The following is a 25,320-nucleotide window of genomic DNA, read 5'->3' on the forward strand; positions in this document are numbered from 1 at the left end:
GTCAATGAATCAATTCTAAAATTATACATATAGATATACACATGTATTTATATTAATAAATATGAATATATATAATTAGGTTAAGCTTAGGTTAGGATAAGGTTGGGGCGGGCTTGAACTGGGCTCCGGCTGCCTAAGGGCTAAGTCCAGGCCTAACCCAAAAAGTAAAAAACAAATGCCCAAACCTAAGCCCAACCCAAAGACCAAAAATCCAAAAAAGGGAGGTTTGTATGCACACACAAGACTTTGTACACAATAGTTAAACTCCACTTTCTAAACTAAAGCTTTTTTTTTTTTTTTAAGGCACAAGAAAGAGAAATATATTTATATAGTAAAGGATACATGTTGCCATTGTTTGGAATTATCCGTGGGCTGTTTAATTATGGTGCCTTACAATATGTACAAAATTTATATATTCAAACGAGTCTATTAGACGTCTCAGATGATTTCTATGCAGCTGCTCGAACTTAAACTAAAGCTTAAGCCATTAGGTTTGTCCACGGATTCTCTTAAGTCTTAATTTTAGATTTTTTTTTTTTTTTAATTTCGAACTTTTGTTGAGATTGAATGTATATGATAAAACCCAACGTCTTATGGAAGTTTGTGTAATTTCAATGCAAATAAATTAATCGTATTTTTCAACCCTGATAGCGGATTAAGTCCTAACTCGAATACATTATTTATTTGGGCTTCTAGCCGATAAGGACAATATTTTGCCCCAAATACCAATAAAAATAATGCTTTTCATATAATAATCAGAATAAGATTTTTTTTTTTCAAATATCAAATAAGGGTAATTGCACTGTTGCCTGTCTTCCTCCCTACCTCTGTATTAATGCGAACAGAATTTGAAGAGGCTGACGTGTCAGTGTTTTAATGGGTCGCAAGGAAGTTGAAGTCTTTGCTTGCAGAAAAAAACTAATACTTGTAAACAACAACTGATGCAACTCTTGTTAGGTGGTTGCAATACTTGATGTTTACCGGCATTTCTTCTTTTTTCCTGAGTGAGGACATCGAGGAGAATGGTTGGACTTAGCTAAAATCCACCCATTACATGTTTGCCAAATTGACAAACGGCACAATCGATGAATCGAGACTTACTGGAACTGCTGTCTCTGGCGCTGAAGGGAATAGAGGCGGTCACTGCCGATGCAGAGCTGGCAACATCTGAAGCAAGAGAGCCATCTCGGCTGACCCATCGAGCAATGTGAGATTTTCCACCTTTATCCGAAATGTTATCAATGTGCCCATCTGTTTATTCAACGTGTTCGCTTCCTTCATTACCTCCTCCGCCTTATCCCTGTAGAAGATATTCACCTTGTTGAATTCGTCATTCAGTCTTCTGAAATAGATGAGCAACAATGGGAATTCGTCATCCCTCCCCTTACCCTGTAGAAAATATATTCACCTTATCCTGGAGAAGATACCCAAAAGTAGAGGAGCACTGGGAATTAGAACATTAGAACTCTTTTTTGACACACAGAATTGTTTCTTTATTAGTAGAGGAAGACGAGCAAAAGTGTGCAGTGCTTTTATTTAATATTTTTTTAAAAAGTTATCTTGAAAATTATTATTTTTATTGATATCAAGGGCAAAAATTTTGCCCTTATCGGCGGCCAGAAGCCTTATTTGTTTTCACCAATTTTCGAACTTGATTTGGATTGGATTGGGTTCACCCGGCCCAACTTGCACAAAATACCCTCGCTTTTTGTCCAGTACAAACCAACTTTTCATGGGCGAAAAAGAAAAGTATACTCTCGTCAATGGACGAAAGGGCTCACCTGGAATTTTCATTTTTCAACACTTTTCATGGGCTGGGCAAGTGGCGTTTTATTTATAAGGTTCACCAGGATTGAGAATTTGAGATTTGAAATTTTATTGGTGTCGTTTTCACTTGTTGCAGCATAAGAGTTGCGTCGGATTGTGAACGGAAGAATTCAATTACAACGCCCTCGGTGGGATTCGATGTCGAGTCTCTCAGTCTCACCCACTTCATCACGCTTGACAGGTAGCTCTTGTCTTTGAATGGTAAGTGGGTCTCTACTCCCTAGTCCCTACGCTCAGCCGTCGGCCCTTCATCTTCCCGCCATTTCTTTCTCCTCTTTTGGATAGATATAGATACCCGCCATTTTTTCTGAGGCCCCACTGCCGGCAATTGTTTTGCTTACATCATGCATCTTAAACCCTTTGATCATTTTAATTTGGTAGCTTGCGAAATACCAGATCTCTCCCGTGGTTAATACGAATATTCCATATATTACCCTTTCTTTAATTAATTCCAGCTAATCGACGGAAACAAATTGGGTCCCCAGCGCAGCGGTTTGCCGGTTTCAGGCTGTCTTGTACTTTTAATGGCTAAAATACCACACACTATTGACAAAATACCATAGTGCAAAAGCAAGTTCTGAAAATACAATTGAGGGTATTCGTGTAAATTAACAAATAAATTTCTATCTGCAGCCTGCCGGCCTGCCGGGTTGAGAACATGGTGATGGGAGAGGGAGACCGAAGCACTTTTGCACCGTCCTAATCCAAGTTATTCATCTTAGCCGTTCATAGCTACCTGAAGTTTACGAGATTTTGCCACGTGCCACGAGACAACTGGCCATTCGCTTTTCCCCTGGTTATTAGAAAATGAACAATAAATCAATAAAATTGAACGTAATTCATCATTTTCTCCTGCTGCTTTCAAGGATTGGCTCTCCTTGCAGGTCTCTAGATTTCTTCCGAGCAGGATCTCTATATCTGGTAATCCATAGCTCGGAAGCATCGGTAGTAACTGCAACTCTGCAAGTTTTCCATCGGTTTTGGTAATTTCTCTTCTGAGATTGGCATCTCAATGGTTTTTGGAATGAAAAATTCGAGAAATTTTCTATTTTCTAACCGATCTAGCCGGTTTCTGAGGATATTTTTGATCGTTATCGCCTTTTTGATTCGTTTTTCTCGCCTAAAAAGTATTGACCAAAAGATTTCTCAAAGCTCGGCGTGTAATGTCTACTTTTTAGATGATCAGAGGTGGAGTAGACGAAGAATTTCATTCGACATTGTATTAGTATTAAAAAAGCGATATATATTCTTTTGAACTTTATTCACAAATTTGGTGGTTTATTATTTCCTTTCAATCTTCAATTGGACTTTGTTTTAATGAGAACTCCTAATTTCATGTTTCAAGGTGGTGATTTGGTAATTGATTTTGGAGGCCAATGCGGGTTTCAGTTGAGGGGAATAAGTGAGATCATCAAATAGAGAAGCATTTGCTTGAAGAGAGCGGGAAAAAAATTCGAAAAGATGGCTTGCAGAGGGTGTTTGGAGTGCCTATTAAAGCTTCTGAACTTCTTGTTGACGCTAGTTGGGTTGGCCATGGTGGGCTATGGCATCTACTTGTTGGTCGAATGGAAGAAAACTTCTGCAGACACGGATTCTCTCTCGCCTCTCAGCGACAATCATGAATTTGTACAGCTTGGTCGGCCTATGTTACTGGTTGTGTCTCTGTCGAGCAACATTTTTGACAAACTACCAAAAGCCTGGTATGAAAATCTCTTCTGCCGTAAATCATAATGTATTTTTTTTTCTAGTCTTGATATTGAACATGGTGTTTGGTCGGTAAAAATGAATAATTGATGAGCTATTTACCACTGTTTTCTGGATTTATTCAAAGTGAGGGCAGTTGGATATATGAGGACGCCTAGCTGAAAAACCTCCCCTAACTTTTTTTTGAGCAAAGTTAACTTTTATTGAAAATGAGACTGAGCAAGTTTAGGTTTCTAACTTTGTTATAAATCTTCTTGTAATTCTCAGATCACTTGTAGTCATTCATTACTTATTGTTATTATCTGCAGTTTGAAAGTATAGCTCTCTGTTGTTGTTATGTTTCTTTTAATGTATTTATGCAGTATTAATCTCTTGCTTCTGTTCCAACAAAATATAAGACTTGTTTTGTATCAATTATCTTTTGTTAGAGAGAGAAATATCTTCTGAAATGCTCCAGTATACATCAATTGACCCTCATACATTAGCAATCCACTGTTCATTAAGGTCTTTCCATAATAATATGGTAGCTAGTGTCTTATCCTTTTATCTTGATGTCCTTGTGACATGTTTTTTCAACTCGTGCTGCTCTTGCCCAAAATCAGCCTCTTCCAGTATATCTGACTGATCATGATCCTTTTCTTCCACTCTGACAACATAAACAATATTTTCGTCTTATAACCTATATGTTTAATCTAAAGTATTTGGGGTTGCATTGAGTTTTCTTATTATCTTTAGATATTTCCTTGGAGATTTTCTGATAAAATTGAATATGGTTATACCCCTCCAAACAGAGACTGTATCAGAAATAATGTGCTTTCAAATCTAACATATGCGTGCCTATTATCATTTATTGCTGTATATATAATTGACAATATGTCAACTTCTATCATTACCATTGGAATCCTGAAATTTATTTCAAGGTATTAGTGTATTTGTTTTGAAGATAATGCATGTGGTTCTATCAACTATCAAGAAAGGGGGAATATGTTAAGGAAAAATGGTGGTTTATATCCAAAAATTCTTTTGCATGTGTGGCCTCATGTAAGCAGCTCATGCATTTTAGATCCATCCTGCATCATATTGAGCTTTTGGCTAGTGTGACCCAAATCAATAACTCCATTTTGCCATTCTCTATCACACATTGAAATTGTTTACCCATATCGTTTGTTCTTTTTCGTTTATTGTAATATTTTAATAAAATGTCATATATAGAACATTTATCAAAAAAATTCCCATAAATAGAAGAGGGGGGCTTTGGTTTCTTTTAATGCATTACATTTGATTGAATATGAGACGGTACAATTGTTTATAATAATGTTGTACAATTTATGTGAATTATTAATTCTGAAGTTCTGATTTGCAACTTTGGAGTGATATATTGATGGTTGATGATATATTATGTTCAAATATGATGCTTCTATTATTAGAAATTGGAAAAACTGAAATATTCTAAATTCTCATAATGTTACTATTTTTATCCTATTTTAAGTATTTATTAATTAAAAATATCCATGATTGGGAGGCTTATGCCTCTTGCATTCTGGTTTATGCTTCATGCCTTAGGATGGTGGAATACCTTATGTCACACCTCGGCGTTTTAAACATTTGACTATATAACCTAGACATGCTTCAAAATGCTATTTGCAATTAGATAGAGAACTATATATAACACAGGAAAACTATATACCATTCTAATTAAGATGAAAAGAAATTAAGTGACATAAGCTGCAAGGTTAAACCTTGTGATGTGGTGGGAATGGCTTACTCTAATACCAAATTCATGTAGGTCCACTTGCTAAGAATTGCAGATTTTTGTTGGATGGTGGAAAAATAGAAAATTCAAAAAAGTATAGGTATATAATTTTTCAATGAAACTTTGTAGAGATGTTTAGAATGAGAGATTGTATGGGGCAATTTAATAAAAAAAGCATTTGGATATTTTTTTGACAAAAGGATCAAAAAGTTCCCTATGAGGGAAACTAGAAAAATTCTGGAAACTATGGTTTCAGATGGGGTTTAGGATGAAATTTGGTAGGGTTAAAGGTGATGAATATCCAAGAGTGTGGAATGAAGTAGCACACTCTTCTGAGAAGAAAGAATGAAAGGTGATGGAGTGGAAGCCCCCAGCTCTCAACAAAATCAAGCTGAAATTTGGTAGGGTTATTGGAAGCCCCCAATATTGGCACGCATTGGTGGTGTGTTTAGAGACTCCTCAAGCAAAGTATTGGCTATGTATTCAGGACCTTTGGAGGAAGATGATTCATTAAAGGCTGAACTATTAGCTCTGCTACAGGGGTTACAACTTGCCAAGCAAGCAGATCTTAAGAACTTGGAGGTAGAAGGGGACTCAAAAGTCAAAACTAGTGATATCATGTACTAATACAAGGGGTAATGCTCCTTGGATTTATAGACATCCCCTAAGGGAGATTGAAATCCTAGCAAGGGAACTCAATGCCTCTTTCACATGGATGAGAACTACAAATGGGATGGCTGATACATTAGCCAAACAGGGAGTTCATAGGCAGCAGCTTTTCTGGGCTTTTTATCGTAACACAGTGCAATGTCTGCTCTCCATTATCTGTAATTCTGTATCTGTTTCTCTTAATTGAATAAAATTCTTCTTTGCTGATAAAAAAAAGGTAAAACTTTATTAAAAGAAAAAGAAGGAAAAAATGAGTGGTGCCATCTAAACATGGGATAATGGGATTTGAAGATACTAGAGAGGTATCATCTTTATACAGGTTATGCATGTGGAAAGGCCGAAAGGGATTATCTTCAAGCAGAATTTGATAGACTTTCAAAGTTCATGGTTGGGGAAGGAACTAGGCTGAAGTTTTGCTAAGATGAATGGTGTGGAGAGGGCAAGCTTTGTGAACATTGTCCTAGACTATATAATTTGAGTTCTAAGGACATCTCACTGAGTCAGTGCTTTGAAAAGAGAGGTGAACATATTGTTTGATGTCTAGTTTTCAGATGTCCTTGCTGGACAGAGTGATCAAAGAGCGTGTTGTACTTTCTTGTTTTCTAACTTGGGATAGATAGGGAATTCTCTGTAAAGTCATTTTATGGAGCTATATTAAGAGGGCAGGCAGAAAGTTCTAATGTTAGTGGAGTGTGGGGAAATATGATTCCACCAAGGGTGAAAGCATTTTCATGGTTACTATCCATGGACAGTATTCTAACATTGGACCATTTAAAATGTAGAAGTTTTCAGTTTTCAGTTACCAAGCGTTTCCTTGGTGTGTAATGACTGAAAAGATGCAAAACATCTATTTATCCATTGCAGTAAAGGAGTTTGTCTGGCTCTTCTTTTTCTCAATGTTTTAGGTTGCAAGTCAGACTCATCAGAACCAAGGGATCACAATGTGGCCTGGAATTGAAGGTGGTAAAAAAGCACATGCGAGTATTTGAAGATAAACTATGACCAAGAAATAAATTAGGTTATGTTTGGATAAGCTTCTGGGTTTGTGATTTTAAAGTTCAAAAGTACAAAGCCCCAATTTTAGGCTTTGCATTTTGGGGCTTAAACAAATGTTTTGTCTTTAGATTTTAATGCTTTTAAAGGCAACTCTTACTAAACAAAACTATGACTGGAGAAGTTTGTCAAATGACAAAAATACCTTCGCTATTTCTAAAAATATAAAAAATTCAAGAGAAATCCCATATTGGACCACTTGGCTCCCACATCACCATAGAAAACGTTTGGTATTTGCTCCAAGTGATGCCATTTCCTTTTTATGAATTGGTAAACCACTTTGAATAACACAGACATCATTTGGGTAAATGATTGTGTACGTGATTTCTTTGGTAAGATTGTCATTTTCTGTATATTTGGGTGTTGGGGGGGGGGGGAGGTCTTGGTTCTAAGCATTTGCATAAAGCTCAAGTTATCTAAAAGTGTGGATAACATGTATTATTAGAGCACCATCTAATTATGTTTTAGACTGTGGAAATTATTCTTGACCCAAGGGACTCTAGGAAGGTGAATTTTCCAACCTTTGACGGCCCCATGTTTTAAATGGAGGCATGCATATTAAGTGAGAAGAAGTAGCTAATATTACCATTATTGGTGTTCTTACAGGTTTATATACTTGTTCATTGCTGTTGGAGTTATTCTTTTCATCATATCTTGTTGTGGCTGCATTGGAGCAGTTACAAGGAATGGTTGCTGCTTGACTTGTGTATCCTAATTCATCACCTATTCTTTTCCTTTCCTAGTTGACATTAACCAGCTTCTATTTATATGTGATTTTTTCAAGCATGATTTATCATTATTTCAATAACAGGTTTCAAATGATTTTGAGTTTTAAGTTTTAAGATTACATAAATTTACTTGATTTTTGTTGCAAGTTGAAGGGGCTAGAAGGGCTAGGGGCTAGTCCAAAAAGGACATAGGTTGAAGTGGTAAGAAATGATTTAAGCACTCGTAATTTAACAATGGATATGACACAGTGTTTTAAAAGCGCAAGGCGCAAGGCGAGGCACGCGCCTTTTTGAGACAAGGTGCACAATTAAAAAAAAAGCTAAAAATTCAAAAAAATTGCAAAAATTAAAAAAAAATAAAAAAAAATTATAAAACATAATTTTAATAAAAATATGAACTTAAGTTTTAAAATAAATGTTTTAAAAAACCTATTATCTAAAATTAAAATACATAAATATAATATGTAAAGCATGTTCAAATGAGAATTTAAAAATGAAATCAAACATATAAAACCCACAATCTCTTTTTTTTCTCAATTGCATCAAGTAGCTAATGTGACATATTACATCCTAATTCTATGAGCCGCCTTTGTGCCACACCCCTTGAGGCAATCCCAAACAAGTCCATGTTAGGGTCTTAAATTCTTAGATTTCACACAAAAAAATATAATTTTATAGTTTTAATTGCTTTTAAGAAGATATTTTATTAAGATGAATGAATAGACAACATTACCAAATAGGGGATTCTTGAAGCTTCGGTGTATAATTTTTTGTGTGAAATCTAATAATTTAAGACCCTAACATGGACTTGTTTGGGTTTGCCTCGAGGGGCGTGGCATGGGGGTCCAGGGGTGGAGCCCCCGGCCCAACGGCCAGACTCAAAAAAAGGAAAAAGCGGCAAATTTTCAAAAGGCGCACTAGGTGCATTTTGAATGGGCTGCACCTAGGACTTGGGCGAGGCACCTACCCTAAAATGCATCTTGCCTGAGGTGTGCCTTTTAAATCACAGATATGACACTAAACAGAATGGAATGGTGAAACAGGATTCATGTAGCTGACCATATAGTTGGGACAAGGGCACAAGATGATGATGAATTACTTGATTTTTCCTGAAAAACTTGCCTTGTTTTATTTACTTATTTGTTTTTGCACAACACAAGTTTTTCTTTCTGTTTTGCTTTCTTTCATAAGTTGTTCAAATGTTCTTCTTTTGAAAGTCCTTACAAATTTTCTAGTTCTGTTTCAATGTCTAGTTACTAGAAAACATTGTTAATGACGTTTAGGATGGTAGATGGTAAATTAAACCATGATATGCAGATACCTGTACAAAGGTGCCATATCATGTTGGATGCTTCAATTTTTAGTGCAAATCTGGTATCCGACACATTGTCCAGTTGTCCTTGCTGTGTCTGGGTAAAATAACTAATTTCATCATTTTTCTTCATATTTTTAATTGTTCTCATAGGAACTCCAAGATTCAAAAGCATTTATCTCTTTTGCTTCAGTTTCTTTATTGTGAAATGGTGTCCTTAACAAACATAGTATTCCATATTGGTTATTTTATTGATCTTAGTGGAGCTTGGATGTGCAGCTTTTATATTCTTTGACCATAGCTGGAAAGATGTAAGTTCCATAACTTAACATGGCTTTTCAATTGGTTGCTTTGCATTGTTGGTTGCCTAATTACTCAATTTGGATCTTTCAGACACTTCCAACTGACAAAACTGGAGACTTTGATATGATCTATGAATTCCTGGAGAAGAATTGGAAAATTGCAAAATGGGTTGCCTTAGGAGCTGTAGTATTGGAGGTAAACACAACATGATATATTTTACTCTCTCTCAACATGGAACTTTGTTAATCCCTTTTTGCTAAAACTAAGCTAATGATATTATGGTATGATGAGGTTACCATTTCCCAAAAAATCATCTTAATACTGATTCCATGGCAATAATAAATGAACAAGACAGAGGGAGGGAGGGAAATTATAAATACTTGAGAATATAACTGGTATCGAGAAGTTTGTTGTCCACTAAATATTGGAGTTAAACTCTCTTTTTTATCTAAGGGAGGTATTAGGTATATTTATAAAGAACTGATTAAAGAATATACTAAAAGGACCATTACCCAATGTTGATCCCAACCACCTACGGTCTTGGGAGGGGTGGACTGAAGGCAGACCTAACCTTTTGACATTTTGCACAAAGTGTCAGCTCTCAGACTTGCACCTTACCATTTTTCTAACTACCGGGGCCCCATGTGATGCATGGGAAAATCCAAAAATTGGTTAATTTTATTAATTGGTAATGAATAAAAAAATTGAATAACATCGTTTCTGATAAAAAATGAATAATTGTTAATTTATTGGTAATTTAGTGACAAAAAATTTGTGTTCAGTAAAATTAGAAATTAATGGACAGTAAAACATGGACATGCTGAAACTTCCCTTTCTTATGGGAATTTAGGAGGAAAAAAAAAAAGAATCCGTTCCTGTGGTTGAAATGAGGGAGACCATTTGTTAGAGGCCTTGACAAGCCTACATAAATAAATAAATATATTAAAAAATAGTGAGATTTTTATGTGATAAACAAAAAAGGTTGAAACCATCACCACCCATTCAATGTCTTCGCCTCTATCATATCCTTGCACGGTTCTGTTCACCCCTAAGTACCTACAGATAGACAAAATTAGAACATGGAAGAGTCAAAGTGATAACTCTAAGAAAGTATCAATTGCTTTTATACCATCTTAGCATGCTATTTTAAGTGAATGTCACTTGAAATTGTGCCTAACATGACTAAGTCTTTTTGTTTCTTTCTTTACTTTCCTACCCTATTGACTCTTGATAAATTTTAGTTTAGAAGTAACCATAATTAAGAACTCCCATGTGACCGTTGCCTTTTCAATGTAATAAGAGGAATTACTGAAAATGCAAAAGAAAATATTTAAAAAATGAGGGAGCTTTAGAAGGAAGGTCGAATAAAGGATCCATGAAATCATTAGTCAAGCTAGAAATAAGTTGGACTACCAGCTTACTGATATAAATCATTAGTCAAGCTATAAATAAAATTTTCATCAATTCTCATCTAATGACTTTTGGAGAAACTGGTCAGCAGTAGCGAGGTGTTCATCCTTTATGAACAAGATAATTACAAGGTGGTCTCCTCTGTCTGAAGGCTCACTGAAGCTGAACGTTGATGGAAGTAGCATGGGTAACCCAGGATTATCTGGAAGCGGGGGGGTGTTTTGAGGAACGATAGTGGAGAGATTGTTTTGCTTTACTCAGGTTCTTTAGGATTCGGAGACTCTATCAGGGCAGAGTTATTAGCTGCTGTACAAGGGGTGCAATTTGCAAATCAGTCGGGGGTAGAGCATTTGATAATTGAAGGGGATTCCAAGGTGGTGGACCTGGTGGTGGGCTGGTTGAAAAAGCCTGAGGGTGCTATATAAGAATGAAATGAAGAAATTTAATTGGTTGACAAGGAATATGTTGGTTTCTATACAGTGGGTGGGGAGATAGAAAATACTTTGGCTGATGTGTTATCCAAGCAAGGGTTAAATAGAGAAGAACTGTTTTGTGCTCAGCTGTGATTTCTGTAATTTACTCCTAGTTTACTTGTAAGCTTCTAGGAGGGACTGTGGCTTACGCCTCTCCGTGGGATGTTGTATGAAACCACAATTTTAACTCAGTTTCTGAATTAATAAAATTATACTATTACTCATAAAAAAAGGTGATTGGTGAGGTTGTCATCAATCTTATAATAAACCTAAATAGAGAAGAACTGTTTTGTGCTCAGCTGTGATTTCTGTAATTTATTCCCAGTTTACTTGTAAGCTTCTAGGAGGGGCTGTGGCTTGCGCCTCTCCGTGGGGTGTTGTATGAAACCACAATTCTAATTCAGTTTCAGAATTAATAAAATTATACTATTACTCATAAAAAAAGGGTGATTGGTGAGGCTGTCATCAATCTTATAATAAACCTAAAGACATCCCAATTCCCTTGATTTTTCTCTGTAAATCACCAGTAGAAAACTGACCTTTAGCCCCTCTATTGGTTTTGTCCTATGCTGTAAATTAGAGTAGGATTTTTACCTTAAAACCCCTTCATGATAACTTGCTTCTCTGCCGTAAAATAATGTAAATTCCCAAATGAACCAAAGTGACAATATATATACACCAAAGTTTTACTAAGAAACCCAAAAAAATAAAAAACTATGGAAGGGGAAAACACGTAATAAATCCAAAGACAATTTAACCTGTAGTGGAGATTCATTAGCATATGCTCAAATACTTGGATTCATCCCAAATTTTATACCTTGCCTGCCTATGCGGAAACAAAGAAAAGTCCTCATCACTGTTTCCACTGCATCAAACTTCAAGTGAAATATGCCTTGAAGGAAAACATAGACAAATGGGTCCATTGGTATATACTCAAAACAGAAAAAATAAAGCAAACGGGTTCATTAGTATATACTAAAAAATTCTACTTCTTTTAGGAAAAAAAATAAATAACAAACAGTATAATATGCAATTTCTTGGGTGTGCTAAAACAATATACCTTGCAAGAGAAACATGAATATAGACTTGGAAAAGGATAAATTCTAAGTAATCTAACTAATAAAATATATGGCCAAATATATCTAATTACTTAGAAAAACACACATATGTAATGACATTTAATTTTTATCCAAACAACAATGATATAATATTGAGCTTGGTTGCCTATACTAAATATGTTAATGATCTCAACGACCTCAAATATGAATTATAATAAGACAAACACCAAAATAAACTCAGATGGATAAAAATCACAATATCACAATATAAATAAACAATTAAACAAAGCATAAAACCAAAAGTTGCATCGAACTCATGCTAAACAAAGCATAAACCAAAACAACCCAATTGTAATTTCCAATAAAACCTAGGGTTCAAAACTCAAACACTATCATCCTAAACTCGTCCATGAATCATAAAGGAAAAATAAGTGAGAAAAACTACAAAAAATAAAAAGTCAAAATTCAAATTCAAGTAATAGAGAATCCCTATATCCAATAGAACAAGAGAACTAATATATTCGAAAACCTCACCAGAACATTAACAAATAGGAAGCTGCCATTGTAGAAGAGGTCAGCACATGAACAGACAGAATGATGCAGAACAGGAGGGCAGGCTCCTTCTAAGAGGAAGGCCAAAACCTGATACATATCAAGTATCTGGGAAAACCCCAAAACAAAAGGAGATCCTAACATGAAGTAAGCTAAATGTTGCTGCAATTGTTTAATTTCTCTATTTTTCCTTTTTACCTATGTAATGTGCTTTGATTTAACCAGCACGTTGCCTTCCTTCCTTAGAGGACTACTTGGCATCAACCTTAGGGCTCTTGGAGAGTCCAAGATTCTGAGAAGAAGCTGTCTCATGGTGGAAATTAGATGCTCTGTAGGGTTCAAAGGTGGAGTTGATAGAAGGCTTCTTCAGTACTAATCAGCATCTCCAATCTGACGATCTCATCTTTGACAGCTGCACAAAGACCATAGATCCATTGACCTTGATACCTCTCATGTAGCCTTAGAAATCACGCTGACTCCTTGAATCCTTAAAACATACAGAGACACAGAGCATTCTAGGATTTTGCCCAAAACAAGAAAGGGGGATATTAGGGTTTCCCTCCCTCGTTCTGGGCTCTTTTCCTCAAGACCTGGTGGGAGGGTGGATTCTCGCCTTTGATTGGTTTTCTTACAAATTATGTGGAATAAAAAAATAGAAAATTCAAAATCACAGGAAATTAGGACGGGAGGGGGGTTTGGAGCAAGGAGAGGCCTTCTGACCTGGACCACCTTGTTATATATATATATATAAGCATCCTAAGATTTCTCTTTTGTACAGCCTCAGGTTGTACTTTTGTTATTTCTCTTTTGAATGAATGGATACTTTACTTCTCATAAAAAAATATATTGTACAAATAAAATTTTGAGACATTATATTTATTATGCTTTGTATTTTCTGCCCTAAATCTCATTCATGGGGAAAATATTCTATAATAATGTCACCTTCTTTGTCCCACTAGGTATTCTCAAGTCCAATCATCCAGTCAGTGAATTGGAACCTTTTTCTGCAGTCCTCAGATGCCATTTTTTTTATCTTTTATTTTGTTGCACTCAAACTGATGAACTGGAACATCTGATCCATCTTTTCAAGTGATGATGGTTCATACTCATTCCCATTAATAACCCAGTTATTTCCCTGAACATGATATGCTCAATTGTATGCTAAAGTCTAACTCTGTAGTCCTCAGATAGTGATTAAGAAACAGTGTTTACTTGATCAATATTTTACTATCTGTGAAACTGCAGGCGTTGTTGTTTTTGTTGGCTCTTGTGGTAAGGGCAGCAAATCGACCAGCAGACTATGACAGTGATGACGAGTACATTGCTCCAAGGTCCACAGTCCGGCAACCATTGATAAACAGGCAAGGGGTTCCTGCTACAGGAGTGCCAGTGGCTGGTGCCCTTGATCAGCGCCCAAGCAGGAATGATGCCTGGAGCACACGGATGAGGGAAAAGGTATGATTCATCCTAGTTCCATTTCTTTCTTCCATAAGTAATAAAATAGTCTTCAGAGACTTTTCTGTAAAGAGGGCCCTATGGTGTTACTGGAGGAAGGCATCTGGTTGACTGATTTTAGGTATCAGCTGGTGCCACTCCCTCATCTACCAAAAATAAATAGGGAAAAAGAAAAGAAAAAGGAAACCGACTTTACAAGCTGTTGGAGTTGATAAATACCATCTTGATACTCTTTTCCATATCCTTTTAATTAATGAAAGTTTCTGTTGTTAAAAAAAAAAAAAAACCATCTTGATACAATTGATTGTTGACAATACTTGTTTAGTATGTCAAAACAAGGGTGCACATGCTTCTATTACTCTTACCTTGATATTCTGTGTTCTCTCTTGTGCATATAACCAGTATGGCCTTGATACATCAGAGTTCACGTACAACCCTTCCGAGTCAAACAGATTTCAGCAAGGGCCAGTACAGCCAGCAGAGGAAAGGAGTCGTTGCACCATTATGTGATTCATTACGCGTCGTCCTAGTTTGTCTTGAATTCAAGGAAAGTGATTCTGTGAAACGGGTTTTGATGGACATTGGTGTGCAATTTTCAGACTTGTTGAAGTTATCTTTCTTTTCCCATCCTTTCCCTGGCTTGTGTAGAATACAAAATTTTCAGGACCTCTTTTTTCTCATTGGTATCTTCTGCAGAACATGTCTTCTCATAACTTCTTCACGTCTGATATGGCAAATTGGTGATGCTGCAAATTCCCGTTTTAGTCAAAAATCAAAATGTGTTGACAAGTTATCCTAGTACACCAGGAGAATCGGATGATGGCACTTAAGACTTGGCAACATAATCATACAAGTAATGGTTGACTATCAGTTATATTGAGTTGTATTTAGTCTAATATGGTTTGGTCAGGGGTTTAGCCTCTATCAGCAAGGTTTGTATTTAAATTTGTTAGCATTATTTGAATGTGTTTAACTAGGTCATGTTGTATGTGGACCTTTGTCTTGCAAGAGATGGCCTATTGATTGGAAAATATGGCTGTATTAGAGTCGATGGAACACATGTAATGAGTGGATGAATAGTCATTGGTTGCTATTAGATTTCTGCCAAGTAGTCCTTGATTGCATGGAGTACTCTGTTTCTCCCAAATACACTGGAGCTGATTTCATGGAAATTGGTGAATGCATCTCATGTATCATTGTAGGATTTGATCGAGTTGTAGAAAGAGGGGAGATGTTGCTCTATTTGCACCGCTATATGTTGTTGGCCTTGTGATCAAATAAACGACTATGATGGCAATGTTGGCGTGCTGGGACTGGGAAGGCAATCTTAACCCTTACCCATTTTTTGATGGATTAAGAGCATGGCATCCAGCTGCATATCTGGAATGTCTGCCACTTATAAGTTGAATTCATGGGAAGATATTCTTTATGTACGGTTGGATTCCATGCTCATAGGGTGTGTACACGTTTTTTGCTTTCAGGAGATTGTCTCACAGAAATAATTTCTAGCTAGGCAGCTAGAGATGGGAAAAGTAGTATTATCAATTGTTCTCATGGTGAATCAATAATGACCTAACTCGAGTGCTGAAAATGAATCTATGAATGGCAGGATATTTCCCCTTTAACACCTACCCTCACCTAAAAGAAAGAAGGCAGCTGTTCTTAGATGGGGATGATTGTAGCTATAATCTCCTGAATATACAATGTAAGGGATGCTTTCCGGGTCAACCTATCAACGCCAAGAGTCCTTTAATCTCAATGCTCATTTTGACCTCTTTAAATTTCACACTTATGGCTATTTATTTTTAAATTAAATTATTACTTTCTCCAATAATTTCTTTCTTGAAAATCTCTCTCCTATAGTTAATCTTTGTAATGTCTCCCCTCCCATTAATTCCCTTGTTCCTTCATGAATCCGTAACCCCTTTTGTTTCTATCTATTTCTCTCATTAAGTCTTATATTTAAGGTATCTTTGTTTTTAACATTAAATTTCACTAATTAAATTTATGAACAATAATTATAAAAGTATAAAAACCTGTGGTTTTAAAACTAATTCAAAAATGAAATTGTTTCTTAGGGTGGTAAGTTTGCATCAAACATATTAAGCCATGATGCCAATAATTAAATACTAACTTTTTAAAATAGATAAAAACGTAAACAGTAAAGAAAATTTTGGTCCAACCTTCTAGATCAAATGGGTTAATCCATGATGTCAAAATTAAATAATAAATATTTAAAACAAGGATAGAAACACAAAAAATATGAAGAACTTGAATTTTTTTGTAGAAAAAGGTGAGCACATCATATTCATCCTTCTAAACAAAATAAGTGAAAAAAATATTACTAATGTTGGAAAAGCAATACAAAATTTAAAATTGATCCAAAAGTAAAATGACCTTTCCATTGATGTGGTGGGTTAGCATTTCAATCATCTAGGTCAAATGGGTTGATCCATATGTCCTAGCTAAATAATAAAAATTTAGAAAATAAACAAGCATACAATAAGTTATAAGAAATATGGAAAATTTGTTGAAAATATGGTCTCATCTCTAATATTATATATTTATTGTATTAACATTGTGATAAATAAAAATTATTTTTATTATCGATAAAAATGGAATACAAAAAATAAGAAAAAGAAGTAATATCTAATTCATGACCCCACTACAAGGTCAAGAGGTTCAATTAGCTAAGTAACCATGTTGTTGACTAAGTTAATGGTTTTTGTTTTGTAGACAATCATCTTGGTGGTAAATGGACCCAAAACCCTAATCATGTAGATAAGTCAACCAATCTGACTTGACTATGAGATATAAAACGTTGACAAAAAAAATGCTAAAAATTGATTAGGACCACATTTTCCTCTCATCTATGATGTCATGAATTAAATAATAAAAATAAAAATATAGAAAATTTAAGCATGTATTTAACATTCTATATTCATCATATTTAAGTAAAATATGTGTAAAAATGAAGATCATTGTTATTAATGATGGAAATGGCTAAATACAAGAAAAAAGAAAACTAATGTCTTATCTATGATCCCTTGACTTGATCAAATAGGTCAATGATTCAATCAATAAGGTCATCTAATTGTTGACTAGTCCAATGATTATTTATTTATATATTTTTTTTGCAACAAAGTGATTTGAGTTCAAGCATATCAGAAATTTGTCTTTGTGACAAATCATCAATTTGATTGTCTAAAACTACAAAATGAAAACATTGACATAAACACAAGTTAGAAGATTTGAAACTAGGTCTTTAGGGTTGAAACTTGAAAGACAATAAATCCATCAATACAGCATGTTTGGTTATTCATCTTTACCAACTAATGATCGCTTAGTTAGTAAGGGTTGCCCCCTATTATATAGCCCTTGAAACGAAAAAAAAAGGAAAGAAAAAGATTAATTATCTATGTTACATGGGTTTTGATAACATCATCATCATCATCATTATAGACCCTAATCTGGACCCAAACAATGTCAATACCCAAAGCTAACCCCATTTCTAATTGTCCATGCTCTTGCATTACGTGGGTTTTCTTGCTAGCTGCTAGTTATTGTTAAATAGAGCAAAGGCAGTCGAGTCATGCTTCCATATCGAGTATAAGCTGGTTTCCAAATCCCAGCAATTCGAATTGTTTTTTGTTGCATAAAGTTATCAGATTAGAGTAAATAATAACATATGTTAAGATGAAATTGATGATGTTAACCGAAGTTGGCCAATTCGATCGAGAACAGAAATAGAGTATATTTATAGAGACAATAACATGATGAAGCACCATCCACCATGGTTGTCTGAACCCTGAAAAGCTGAAATGGCATGAGATACTGTCAGGGCAATGGATACCTCATACAAGATTGGCATCTAATCTTTAGTTCTTTACACCCTTCAGCTACTGCCTAGTAGTAGGTTGATGCCCCCACTTCATCAATGATATCAACTGCTTGGCTACCTTGGAGAGAGAGAGAGAGGTTGATAAATAAGCGTCCTCGACCATGGAACTTATGCTCCCACCCACCCATGAGTACTATTGGGACATTGGCTTTATGGTGACTTTTTAGAGTCAATTTCCAGCCTCATCTTTTTCAGAATCCTCTTCCATACGCCACAAAATTGTTCTCTCCTTCCTGTAATGGATATGAGTTAGGTATTCTGGTCGGTGGTCCAGACTCACACAGAGGATCCCCAAGATTTAGTAGTTAGTACTCTACAGTCTACCCATCCGCATTCGCCCGTTTGGGAGGTATTTCACGCACTCGTTTCTGGCTTTGCGACTTTGTGAGATACGTAGGCTCTATTATGTTTGGTTTGCATGGGCATTTATTAAAAAAATGCCACCACATCAGTGCAGGTTGGTGAGTTCAAATCAGCCCCCCATAAGATTGCCCCCCCCCCCCCCCCCCCCCCCCCCCCCACAACATCCTACAACACATTTCTGTCTGGTATTAGGAATACCTCCTGATGACATCATCATTTCTGGTATTATCATCGGAAGATGTTCTCAATATACGGCTGGGATGTGCTGTGGGACATTGGGGGGGGCTGATTTGATCTCAGTGTTGGCCTTTATTGAGCATGAAACCACTATTTGGGGACTAGTCAAATCCTTGTTTCCTCCAACGCCCCAATGTTTCTTGAAATGAAATGCTTACATGGCATATTTTATGGGGTGTTAATTTGAGGTTAAAAGTGAGAAACATTTAAAATTATGCCCAACCAAACAACAAAAAGCAAGATACGTTTGGTTTTTGGTTTTTGGGGTGGGAAGGGAAAATATGGAATGTTCTAGAATATTCCTTCTTTCCCATGTTTGGTTTATGGGATGGAAAAAATATGGGATTATAGATCCCAATTCTTGGGATGTGGAGTCTTACCATTTTGGTGGGAAACAAATGGGAATGTAGGGGAAAACTTGTTTAACAAAAAAATCAACTTTGATGTAGTATTTCTAAGAGTTAATACTAGATCCATGACCCATATATAAATTAATAATTATTTAATAATATACTAATAAAATAATTTAATTAAAATTTTAATAAATAAATTAAAATAAATTATTAATAAAAATATTAATCAATAAATAAGTTAATAATTAATTATTTTTAATAATTAAATATTAAATTATTAATTAAGACATAAAAATATTAATAATAAAATGCTAAATCATAAAAATATGATTAATTAATTAATAATATTTTATAATTATTAAATTTACTAATTAATTAATTATTTTATAATTCATAATTTAATTAAAATAAATTAAAGGGAAAATTTAACAATTTATGAACAAATATGTTAAAATTATTAATTAAGTCGTGGTGATTAATAAAATATAATATTAATAATAAATTATAAACTAATAAAATGTATAATGTTAATTAATTAAAATAATTAATCAACTAATAGTGGATTTTAAATAATTAATATATAACTAATAATAAAATACTAAATAATAAAAAATATTATTAAATAATTAATAATTAGTTTACTATGTAATTAATGAATAAATAAATAAGGATTTTATTATTAATGTAATTAATGATTCAATAAAAATAATTAAGTAATAAAAATGTTAGATAATGAACAATACAAATAAAATTATTAATTAATTCATAGTAAATATTAATAAAATAGATTTTAAAATATTAAATTTTATTTAATAATTAATTAGATAATTATCAATATTAAGTAATTATAAAATTTATTTCATTAAAATATTTATAATTAATAATTAATAATAGTAAAATATAAAATAAAAAAATATTACTAATTAATTAATTAATAATTGTTACTAGGGTTGATTTTCCCACTATTTTCCCTTTTGTGACCAAACAATGGAACATTAAAATTCTCCGCTCATTCACTTTTCCAACCCATCCCATCCCACCAAAACATTCCTACAAACCAAACACAACCTTAAAGCAATAAACACCACATTATAAATGCCCTTGGAATCAAACACATACATTTTGTTTTCATTCAACCAAAAGATTGGTTTTTGAGTCAAGCTTGTTAGTATCTTCTTCCAAGTGGCTCAATGAAAATAGTTCAATTATGACTTGTTTGGGGAACATGAGTACGGATTCGTTGTAAGCAAATTCTTTGCACACAACATCCAACTGCACATTGAGAATATTTTTCGGACCGTAGAAGATCCCTATTGCTTGTTTGATAGGTTTCAAGCCAAAAATAAGTTGATATCTCAACTCATGTAAGCCCATATTCAGTGTCCATATAAGGAGGGGTGGTCAACCTCCTTGGGTGCTTGACCTTGACACTTTTAGACCAGCATCCCCTTGTAGGGCGGCCCTGGTTAATGCCTAGCATGACTATCAAGGTTCCTCATGTGCACACACACATGCCCATGGGGACAGTGCATGGACCCATTGAAGGGAGACTTTCCATGTGGGTTTGACCCAAGCATGTCCCAACACCTCGCCGGTCTCATGCCTAAGTTGATCGAGCTACCCCATTACCTACAGTGCATGGGTGTGCTTAGGCCCAGTAGTTGCCTTTCATCATCGACACAATAGGTGCCTCACATCATCGACACAAATATGCCTTTCATCATGGCGATCCCCTTTTAACACGTAAGAGGTGCCTCCCATAGACCAGCAAGAGCCACGGATAGCCTTGGCTATGCGCTGTGAGGTCATGGTCCAGTGCCATTAACCTTGGTGGAGCCAACATTGGGCCAACACATGGCCCTTATGCACACATCAAGCTTATCCTGGCCACACATGGCTCGAATGCCGCATGTGTTTCTTCCTTACAAACTTAACCCCGTGACAATGGCCTATGTTTGTTAAAATTCCGGAAAACTAATATAGGCTTTCCAAGTGCCCAAAATTACTATGTAGCTTCTCCAAAACGCAGTGCTTCACCACTGTAGCTCAAAGGGAAAGTTCTCAATTAGTACCCTTTACTTTGGGTCTAGTGCCACTTTGGTCTCCCAAACTTTAAAATGCGACAATTCAATACTCGAATTTTCAAAGTGTGTCAATCCAGTATCTGCCATTAACCGGCCATTAAGTGGCATTTGAAAAGACAAAAATGCCCTTCTAGTGTCATCTAAGTCTCTTTATCAACCATCCAAACAATGATAAAAAATGAATAATCCCAAAATATCCTTGCCTCTTCTATTCAAGAACTGAGATGTGACCACAACTTTCTTGAATAAAAGAGGCAAAAATTTGGGATTATTCATTTTTTATCAAGTATTAACGTTTGGATGATTGATAAAGAGAATTAGATGACACTTGAAGGATATTTTTGTCTTTTCAAATACTACTTAATGGTTGATTAACAGATTAATTAATGACAGATACTGGATTGACACATTTAGAAAGTTGAAGTACTAAATTATCATATTTTAAAATTCAAGGACGAAAGTGTCACTAGCATAAATTACGAGATACTAATCGGGAATTTTCCCCAGCTCAAATGCTCAATTAACACAATGCACCCTAAACGCAGAAGCCCTCTCTCTCGCTGTTGGTTCATTCCGCGCCAAGCTATGCGCCTTCGGTTAGTAGCCGTTAATATTCCCGGGAATTCAAATCCAAACATTTCTCTCCTAACGCGCAGAGGGTTATCTTCTTTTTCTTCTTCAAATATTAACCATCTGAAACAAATTCATGCCAAGTTGATTAGGAATTCTGGAATTCAAGATGTTCTAACGGCTGGGAAGCTCATTGCGGATATTGCTGTCTCAAATCCTTCAAACCTCGAATATGCTCGATCAGTTATGGCCACTCTCGAGTATCCTCCCAACACATTCATGTGGAATTCCATGATCAGGGGCTATGCGCATAGTCCCAACCCTATAGAAGCAATATTCTTGTACCGGAAGATGCTTGAGCAAAGGCACTTGCCCAATAACTACACCTTCCCCTTTGTTCTCAAGGCATGTACGCATCTGATGGATCTCAACCTAGGGCTAGGGGTTCATGGGACCGTAATCAAGTGTGGGTTTGAGGATTCCGATGCCTTTATCCAAACTTCACTGGTTAACTTCTATGCTTCCTGTGGGTCCATAGAGACTGCACGACTGTTGTTTGATCGATGCCCTGAAAGAGATGTTACTTCGTGGAATACTCTTATAAAGGGGTATGTTAGGAGTAACCGGTACTTGGATGCAATCCGTGTGTTCAGGCTGATGCAAGATAGGAGAGATGTTAGGGCTGATGAAATTACGCTACTTGGTGTAGCTTTGGCGTGCACTCAACTGGGGGCATTGGATATGGGTAGGTGGGTTCATGCTTACATTGACAAGAATCATGTCAAACTAAGTGCGAGCCTTGGGACGGCACTCATTGATATGTATGCAAAGTGTGGGAGCATCGATGTTGCAATGCATCTGTTTGAGCGGATGCCTGAGAAGGATGTGAGAACATGGAGTGTGATGATTGGTGGGCTTGCCGTTCATGGCCTTGCATATGAAGCTCTTGAGCTCTTCTCAGAAATGCAAAGGCTCGGAATTAATCCGGATTCAGTTACCTTCACTGGTGTCCTGTGCGCCTGCAGTCATGCAGGCATGGTGGAGGAGGGGTTGCAAATTCTAGATAAAATGGGTAAGGTGTACAGTGTAGAATCTACAATCGAGCATTATGGTTGCATTGTGGATCTTCTGGGTCGTTCTGGGTGTCTCGAGGAGGCATTGGGTTTGATTAGAAGAATTCCATTAAAACCAGATGCTGTTTTGTGGGGTGCTCTTCTTGTTGCTTGCAGGTCTCACAACAATGTGGCGATGGGAGAATTGGTAGCAAAAGAGATGCTCAAGTTGGATCCTCACCATTGTGGTGCCCATGTATTCTTGTCCAATGTATATGCCTCCACTGGCAGGTGGTCTGAAGTTGAACAGGTGAGGAGCTCGATGAAAGAACAAGGGATTAGGAAGCCACCGGGGTCTAGTTTGATTGAGTTAAATGGTGATGTTCATGAATTTATAGCTGGAGACCGTTCTCACCCACAGATCAACCAAATTCATATGATGTTGGATGAGATTGCCACACTTCTCAGCCTCCAAGGACATGTACCAGCTACTCGAGGAATTGCCTTGGATATAGATGAGGAGGAAAAAAAGCTGGCCCTATCACAACATAGTGAGAAATTGGCAGTTGCTTTTGGATTGATCAACACAAAGCAAAGGGCTGTGCTTCGCATTGTTAAGAACCTAAGGGTTTGTGAAGATTGTCATTCTGCAATGAAGTTTATATCAAAGGTTTTCCATCGGCTTATAATCATCAGAGATCGCAGTCGTTTTCACCACTTTAAGGATGGTTTTTGTTCTTGCAGAGACTACTGGTGAAGGTAGATGTGCGAATCAGTTCCACACTATGCTATAGAGATGGAAAAAGGATGATTTCCAAGCAGCCTATTGTAGCATTAATTGATACAAGGGGAATTATTTTGTACATTTTGTGTTTTGTTTTTCTCTTGTATCATTGTTTATTTGTAAATCTCTATTCATGGTTTCTTGTTCTGATTTCTAAACAAGTCAAAAAGATGCATTTATTTTATTAAATTGGGCAGCTGTAGTACTTTGTTTCTGCCTTTCAGGAATAATAAAATTTTTGTTCTTTGATTCTGCACCTTTCATTTTATGCTTCTTTCTCATTTTTAACATCAACTTTATTCTCAATGAAAGTATAAGCAAACAAAAGACTGTGCAAAGTCGAAATTGTCCATGATCTGACTGCCCCCGATGTGAAGTCCTCTCTATGCACAATGGAGGAACCAATTTTTTTCGGAAATGGTCCTCTAAGTAGGTGTTCGGCATCGGTGCTGGGCATGTCTGGGTTGTAAGCACCGTTTTTTGTTTGGAAGCGGTGCTGCTACATAGGCTGTTTTCTAGGAAAACAGCACTGGTTTTGTTTGGTACCAATGCTGTTGAACCGCTTTCAGCATTGGTCATATCCAACATCCAAGATGATGTCACATTGATACCACATCATTGCACCACTGGCAGCAACGGGCTGTTTTCTGAGAAAACATCAAATTTGGCATTGCTTCAGACCACACTTTCCTAATTTCCAAAGCGTGGTCTGAAGCAATGTTTTTTTTATGGAAAAACGGTACCAAATAAGAGGCCGTTTTCTGAAGCATCGCTTTTTCTGATGTGACGCCCTCATGGCGCTATTTTTGCAAATTTGGTGTTGCATTCAACAAGGATGAATGCATGTGATATCAAATTGGTGTAAGCAGGGATAGATGTCAGTTCAAAGTAGGGCATTGGCGCTTCTGGATTCCAATTCTGTGTAAAAGGTGTTAGAAGGAAAGACATGTGATCATTGTGAATCAAATCTTCCTAGAGATAAGAGATTTAAGAGATGCCCCACTTTTTAAGTTTTGGAGTGAGCCTTTCTTCTTCACTTTAATAGCAACCTGACCCCTCACCCTCCCTTTTTCTTTTAAAGGTAAGTGTGATAGCAGCCACAGAAGCTTAGCACAAATTGGTTGCAACAAAAGATCATCTTCTTTTGCCAAATGCACCTGAAGATAGAGCAATATGGCAAACACATGGAGCGCATTTGAGATGGTACCTTGCTTGTGTACATGAAGCCATGAAAAACCTATCTCTGCCACAACTTGTCTAGCAGACACAGTAGCCTATTAATACAGTGGGAGTAGAGAGAACTGGGTTCTATTTCAGTCAAAGATTGCAATAGATTCTCACTTTGATCAAGAATTCCAAGAATTCAAGATATCTTTCCATCTGATGACATCCCCACTTTCCATCTGGCAAGTTTCAAACGAATATTCATCAGCCACGTGGCAAGTTTCAAGCCAATATTCATCGGCCTATTAATATTAAGTATTAATACAGTGGGAGTGTGGGACTAGAGAGAAACTGGGTTCTATTTCAGTCAAAGATTGCAATAGATTCTTCAATTTCTTAAGTAGACAAAATTTACTTTGATCAAGAATTCAAGATATAAGTTTCGAACCATCTGACGAACATCCCCGCTTTCCATGGGGTAAGTTTCAAACCAATATTCATCAGCCACGTATCAA

At 36.1% G+C, this 25,320-nt stretch overlaps 1 protein-coding gene and 1 pseudogene across 4 annotated transcripts; both read left to right on the plus strand.

Annotated features, from left to right (window-relative positions):
* Positions 1–927: 927 nt before the first annotated feature.
* Positions 928–15,405, plus strand: TOM2A (tobamovirus multiplication 2A). 3 transcript variants are annotated; one of them, XM_088962727.1, is made up of 9 exons: positions 928–1,207; positions 1,904–2,028; positions 2,461–2,810; positions 3,173–3,527; positions 7,613–7,712; positions 9,277–9,357; positions 9,440–9,544; positions 14,088–14,297; positions 14,700–15,405. In XM_088962727.1, the coding sequence occupies exons 4-9, from the start codon at positions 3,289–3,291 to the stop codon at positions 14,805–14,807; spliced, it is 843 nt and encodes a 280-aa protein (XP_088818853.1). In that variant the 5' UTR covers positions 928–1,207; positions 1,904–2,028; positions 2,461–2,810; positions 3,173–3,288; the 3' UTR covers positions 14,808–15,405. The 3 variants fall into 3 exon arrangements, with proteins under 3 accessions (XP_088818853.1, XP_088818854.1, XP_088818855.1); XM_088962728.1 differs by having other exon boundaries at positions 1,904–2,008; XM_088962729.1 differs by lacking the exons at positions 928–1,207; positions 1,904–2,028 and having other exon boundaries at positions 2,622–2,748.
* A 6,182-nt stretch (positions 15,406–21,587) lies between these two features.
* LOC148880729 (pentatricopeptide repeat-containing protein At5g66520 pseudogene) lies at positions 21,588–23,897 on the plus strand (annotated as a pseudogene). The gene has a single exon (XR_016104639.1). The product of XR_016104639.1 is annotated as a pentatricopeptide repeat-containing protein At5g66520 pseudogene (transcript).
* Positions 23,898–25,320: the final 1,423 nt, after the last annotated feature.

This window comes from Nelumbo lutea, chromosome 1 (assembly GCF_056320005.1).
Source record: "Nelumbo lutea isolate HS-2025 chromosome 1, American lotus-T2T, whole genome shotgun sequence".
NCBI classification, from domain to species: domain Eukaryota; kingdom Viridiplantae; phylum Streptophyta; class Magnoliopsida; order Proteales; family Nelumbonaceae; genus Nelumbo; species Nelumbo lutea.

Coding starts and splice junctions, on each gene's coding strand:
- TOM2A (XM_088962727.1), top strand. CDS start 3,289: ATGGCTTGCAGAGGGTGTTTGGAGTGCCTATTAAAGCTTCTGAACTTC. Junction 9,358..9,439: donor TTGACCATAGCTGGAAAGAT/GTAAGTTCCATA, acceptor TGGATCTTTCAG/ACACTTCCAACTGACAAAAC. Junction 9,545..14,087: donor TAGGAGCTGTAGTATTGGAG/GTAAACACAACA, acceptor GTGAAACTGCAG/GCGTTGTTGTTTTTGTTGGC.